The sequence below is a fragment of the Oenanthe melanoleuca genome, chromosome 2, assembly GCF_029582105.1.
Source record: "Oenanthe melanoleuca isolate GR-GAL-2019-014 chromosome 2, OMel1.0, whole genome shotgun sequence".
NCBI classification, from domain to species: domain Eukaryota; kingdom Metazoa; phylum Chordata; class Aves; order Passeriformes; family Muscicapidae; genus Oenanthe; species Oenanthe melanoleuca.
This window is the reverse complement of record NC_079335.1, coordinates 23468248-23474247: the sequence shown is the minus strand read 5'-3', so window position 1 is coordinate 23474247 and position 6000 is coordinate 23468248. Positions and strand designations below refer to the sequence as shown.

The window sequence follows — 6000 nt, the reverse complement described above, 5'->3', positions numbered from 1 at the left end:
GGCAGGGCAGAGCTGCCCGGTGCGACCTGTCCCGGCAGGACCGGCCGATCCCGCTCCGTCGCTGAGGAGTTGCACCATCCCGCTGCAGCGCACCTCGCTGGCGGAAGGCGCAGCCCGGCTGGGTCCGGGCCGCCGTCGGGGCGCGCTGAGGCTCTTCGGGAATGCTCCTCCGCCACCTTGCCCTCGCAAGCCGCTTTCAATCCCTGCCCCGCACTCCCGGCCCCGAGCTCCGGCTGCCGCCCCCGCTGCGCTGCCACGTCCCCGCCCGGCGGGGCCAATGGGCGGCGGCGCCAGGTGTGTGCTACCTGCACCACGTGGGCCGGGGGTGGGCAGGTGCTGCCGCGGCCCCGCGCAGAAAAGCTCGCAGCCATTGCGCCTTTCCCAGGGGTGCAGTTGGTGTGGGAGCGGCTACCACCCACCTCAGGGAAAAGGGGTTGGGAAAGGGGGGGAGCTGTGCGCCTCCCCCGCGCCAGGTCCCTGGGGAGTGAGCTGCAGCTGGGGGTTCTGCCGCTTGGGTCTTGCTTGGAAGCGCCTGGGGCAAGGAAAGTTTCCGGCTTCTTCTTTTCCCCCGCTTCTTCCTTTCCTCCCTTTTATCCTCTCTGCTGGCCCGGTGGCACCATGACGGCGTCTCCCGACTACCTGGTGATTCTCTTCGTGACCACGGCGGGCACCAACGGGGCAAGGTTGGGCTCAGACGAGCGAGAGCTGCTCCAGCTCCTGTGGAAAGTGGTCGACCTGAGGAGTAAGGAGGTATTTTCACCCGACGGGGGAGCACCCCGACCCGCTGCTCCCCTTGGCGCCTGCCATGCTGGGTGCGGGCAGGGCGGTCTCGGCGCTGGGCTGGTAATGGGTGTCCCAGGCTGGAGCAGGCTCTGGTGGAGGGTAGGGGCTGGTGCTGCTGGTGGGGACCTCCGGCCCGGAGAGCTGACTCACCCCCTCCTCTGCTTTCTCTGGAGCTGGGGCACCTGCATGACGTGCTGGTCCGGCCTGACCACACAGAACTGACGGCTGAGTGCCAGGAGATCACCCAAGTGGATGTGGAGAGCCTGGCACTGGCTCCACCGCTGGAGCAGGCATTGAGACAGGTGACACCCCGTAACTGGCTGCTAAATGCTGGTCTCCTTTGGGAGCTCCCCCGTGGGGTAGAGGTAGTATCATCATCTGCTTATTCTTGCCATCAGAGCAGTGCGGGAGCACCACAGGTGTGCGTGCCAGGAAGCCTATGCGTGTAGGGCTTTGTGGGCTTTTCTCCCTTTTCTTTATTTGCCTTGGGAGGAACTGAACTCCAAGAGAGGAAGGCTAGGGTCAGCAATTTCCCCACCCTGCCCTCCTGCTATGCTGGACCCTGAGTGAGCCTCAGCTGAAGGTGAGCCCTAATCAGTGTTGGAAGAAGCTAGCTTTAGGTGTCCGCTGTTAAGGCTTGTGCTCATCAGTCCTGGGAAGTTGATGGTACTGAAGCCTCTAGATTAACGAGGAAGTGTATGTGATTGCCATTGAGGGCAGGGCTGGAAGCCTGTCTTCTTTCTGATATGCTGGATTGCCCTATCTGAAAAGCTCTCCTTCCCCAGTACTGCCTCTGCAATCAGCTTTGTCTCATTGCAATGCTCTTGGAAATCTTGAAAAGGATTTTCTTCTGTGATGTAGGCTGTCTATGTATCCATATCTCATTAGAAGGGGGGAAAAGGGGTAGTTTCCTTGTGAAGAGACTTATCATGGACGTTATCATGTGCTTAGCTAGTAAGAAACAAATCTACAGAAGTGAAGGAGTAGGCTTATATGAGAAGAAATTCTAGCTCTGTGTTCCTGCTGCCCAGGAATAACATGTTACCAAGTGATGACACTACCTAGTGGAGCCACTCTGATGTCTGTAACATGTATGTCTTTTCTTATTCCTGCCAACAGTTTAATCAGTCCGTGAGCAATGAGCTGAACATTGGTGTAGGTACTTCTTTCTGTTTCTGTACTGATGGACAGTTGCACATTAGGCAGGTTCTGCACCCTGAAGCTTCCAAAAAGGTATGTAACAATAGCTTACGTTTGACTCTTAATGTGCTTTTTATGATTTCTTGCAAAACAAATCAACTTCCCTCCGATATTAGGGTACCTCCACACAACCATAGCATGAGCATTGCTCATACGTAATGTGCTTACCAGGCTAAACAACCTGTCTGTGTGGAAGGCATATACAGTGCCCTGTCTTTGTGGTCTTGAGATGCCTTTTTAAGTTAAATCGGAAGGAAGGTGCTTTTAAATGTTTGAGAAAGGAGCAACATATTGACAGTACTTGTAGCCTCTACAGGGTTAAGAGGTGGGATTTGGGATTGTTGCTAAATAATTAACTATCTTAACTGTAAACTGTTTTTTGCAATTTTACATTCATGCCTGGTTATAGCAACTTTCAGTCTTTGGGTATTCAGTTGACACCCCAAGGGCGGTATTCATATTTGTAAAGACCTGAGCAGTAGTTTGAAGCAGGCTATGAGTGATGATTAGTCCTATAGTCTGGAGTTTTCCATCACTTCAGAGTTGCCCAATCGCTAACAGTGTTATGAAGTCCTGCCTGCTTTTTTAGTGATAGGGTTGCAGCAATATGTGAGTCTCTCTGGTTCTGAAATAACTGCCTCAATATTAATAGCACCTCATTTTGTGGTTTGGTATGAACATGCATTGCTCTGTAACTGAGCTGTTCTGCTCCTCTTGTACCTGACTTCTGTTTCCCCTCAATTTGCTGCCCTGTCTTTGAAGGGACACTGCTGCAAGTCTGTGCTACTACAAAAGTGATACTGAATGAACTGTAATACTTGTTTGTGCTTTAAATATTGATAGCTTTGAAGGCTTGAAGAGAGTCAGTGAGCATTATTCACAGTGTAGGGACAGTTTTTATATATCTAGTTTGTCTTCTATGCTGTGTAACACGAGAAATTGTGGAAACAGCTTTTTAAAATACTTTCTTCTTGGTTAATAAAGTAAAGCTTCTCATACATTTAAATTATGTGGAGAAAAGAAGGGACACATCCTACAATTATTTAAGTTGGTTTGGTGTCAGGGATTCTTTTTCTGTATCGTTACAGACAGGAATTAAATCTTCATCAAAATCTTCTGTTGCTGTTCTGTTAAGAATTGTTCATTTGAAATTTGCTCTGTGTGACCTGTAGATTAAGTAAACCAGGTGCTTATGAGACTTGTAACAGTTATTTGATGAATATCCCAATGCAGGGATTGGAGTGTGGGATCACTAAAATCTAGATAGGCAGAAATCTCTAGGCTCTTGAGAAGATATTTATTTCTAAGATATCTATTCTGAAGCCTATCTAGCAATTCCTAGTATTCAGAGAATGAATTGGCATCAGCCATTCCAAAAGTACATAAATGAAGTACAGAACTTCATTTCACATAAAGGAAAAAAATCATGCTAAAACTAGAGCAGGAACTGTTGGCAAGCCCATCTACATTTTCATAAGTCTTTAAAGAGTATCGTTTGCCTAATACACCTGTCCATATGCTAAGATAATCTCTAATGTTCTCAAAGCAGAATTTGTTTTAGAGCCTTAACTGCTTTCTTTGGGCTCCCTAAATGTGCTTTCTCATGGGCTGCTATCTATTATAATGCCAACATGCTAACTAGTTGTTAAATCCCAGAAAGCCTTTATGTGTAGTCTAGAAAGGCCTTGCAGGCAACAAACAGCCAAAAGGAGTATGTAGTATTCTGTCTGGGGTGAAGAGCTAACTGAAGGAATAAGGGTTTGTGTCGGTTTCAACAGGTGCCCCCAAGACTTCTCCATGTCTTCCATTCCCCAAAAAATTAAAAGCATGTGGTAGATGTAGTGGTAGGGCAAGAAGGGTTTCATTGACTTCTAGTGGGCTACATAACTTGCTTCTGGCTTTGTCTGCTCCAGTTAAAGCAGTTATCATGCATTGGCTGACAACCTCTGCACCATGTCAAACCCTCTTCTGCGCAGTCAGCTTTTTTTTATTTGTTGGAAATAAGTATTTGAAGTGTGACTATTATCTGAAAACAGCCTTTTCTATAAACTAAAATACCTGCTAGTCTTGCAAAACTTGCTTAATTCTACAAACTGAACTGACTACCCTCTGGCTTTATACAGTTAAAATAGCAATCAAGAATTGATGATAAATGTTGCAATAGGAGGCATTTGCTCTGCTATGTGTATATTGGTTTTGAAGCTCTAGTAATAAAGGCAAATGTTTTTCTGACAGTGCAAATGCACGTTTCTCTTATTAAACAATATAAAGAGAAAGCTGTTTAAGTAAAAAACTTCACAAATGTACTTACCTGGCTAAGAAGAGCTATGAGAGCTTTCTCTGTTAGCCGGGACTGTTTGTATTTCCTGTCTAATCTAAAGATATTGTTAGAAAGTTTGGTATCTAGACACAAATTAGGTAAAACTCACCCCAAATGACAGTGGTTACTTTCTTCCTTTTACAGAATATTTTACTGCCTGAATGCTTCTACTCCTTTTTTGACTTGCGGAAAGAGTTCAAGAAGTGTTGCCCTGGCTCACCTGAAGTTAGCAAACTTGATGTTGCAGCCATGACAGAATGTATCCTTTTGACAGTGATGGTTTCTCTGCTGCTGCTACAGTCTTGGCTGAATTTTAGGGCAGAGGTGCATGAGTAATGCTTGCAACACATGTTTAGGAGTGGTATAACTTTAATGAGTGACTTGGAGCTGTACTGAGTTTTCTCACAAAGATAAAGATAAAAGCATGTGAGGATTAATGCTTCCATGGAGAAAATCCTGTATTTTTTTCTTGACTTCTGTTTTCTTTACCATCTTCATAGTTCTCTTTAAATTTCACAGTTTATTGTAACCAGCACATTGAATTTTTTTTTTTCAAATTGCTGTTGTGACCCCTAAAGTTTGGGGGTTGACTTTTCATAGCATCAGTTAATTTTTATTTTATTTTAGGCAAGAGCAAATGGTGGGAGGCCACTTTAATTTTCATGAACAGAAATGGTTATTCTTGATGTGACCTTGTAGTGACTCTCTAACACAAGAATGAACCTAAGGCAGGGATGCTGCTGTAACATGTCGTCTTTAGTCTCCTAGAAGGTGCACATGCTACATCTCACAGAGTGAGGCTTGGTTGGTACCAAGATGCAGTCAGTAGTATGTTTCCATTTTCAGTGATAGGAATATCTAAAATTACTTTCTGGAAAGTCTGAAGTGGTCTATAGCCCCATCCTGTCTGGCTCCTTCCTAGACTGAGCTTGAAAGCTGAAGCTGTGATTTGTCTGTGCTTTCTTCCCTTGCTTCCCTGGCAGTCTCCCCTCTTGCTGCAATCTTCAGTCCTTATCCCAGAAATATTCTGGGACTCAGAGCTACTGAGCTATTGAAGTAGTGGTCACAAAAGTCAGGTATCAAGGAAGAATAAAGGAATTTGAGATGTTTGTCTATTAGTGGTGGTTGATGTTACTGTTTTTTAGTAACTTTTCCATGGAATGGCTATTATTAAGAGGTGATGTCTATAGCTTCAGAGGTTTTTGGGCTTTCACTGCAGGATTAGTGTTGCTTGGGCTTTGTACTTGTTGGGGGTATAAAATACACATATGTGGTGGATTCTTGTGTTTAACTATTCTACTCTGCTTTGTTATCTACAAATTAAGATTAATCTCTGCTAATGAAGGGGCAAAAAAATTTCTTCCCATATTCTGAAGGAAAGCAGTTGAGCAGGATTCTGAATCTTTATGTAGAAAAGTGAAATAAATGCTGTGGTGCATAGAAACTGGATGGTAGAGACTTCTTAAAGTTATGGTTAAAAAACTTAATACACTGCTTAGGGAATGCTTTGATAATATCTGGAGAAATTCCAGACACTGAACTACTTCAGCTGTTTCAGAGAGTTGGCCTGGGTTTCTCCTTATGTGCATGTCTGGGGTATGCCTTTCCACTGTGGAAGGAGTTGTATGACTGTAGATACCTGGAGTGTCACTGGTCATCTAAGGCATGATGATGGACAGTGTATTCCCTCCCTGCTA

The 6000-nt window shown here is 45.2% G+C and overlaps 1 protein-coding gene across 3 annotated transcripts in view; it reads left to right on the top strand.

Moving 5' to 3' along the window:
- Positions 1–355: 355 nt before the first annotated feature.
- Positions 356–6000, top strand: part of ESRP1 (epithelial splicing regulatory protein 1) — a 49949-nt gene continuing 44304 nt past the window's right edge. For all 3 annotated transcript variants that reach the window (XR_008839913.1, XR_008839912.1, XM_056485478.1), the window contains exons 1-4: positions 356–750; positions 957–1085; positions 1903–2016; positions 4448–4562. Coding sequence is in view for 1 of the 3 variants with exons in the window: in XM_056485478.1 (XP_056341453.1) it covers positions 619–750; positions 957–1085; positions 1903–2016; positions 4448–4562 (490 nt within the window). In the remaining 2 variants the exon portion in view is untranslated. The remainder of the gene's footprint in view (positions 751–956; positions 1086–1902; positions 2017–4447; positions 4563–6000) is intronic.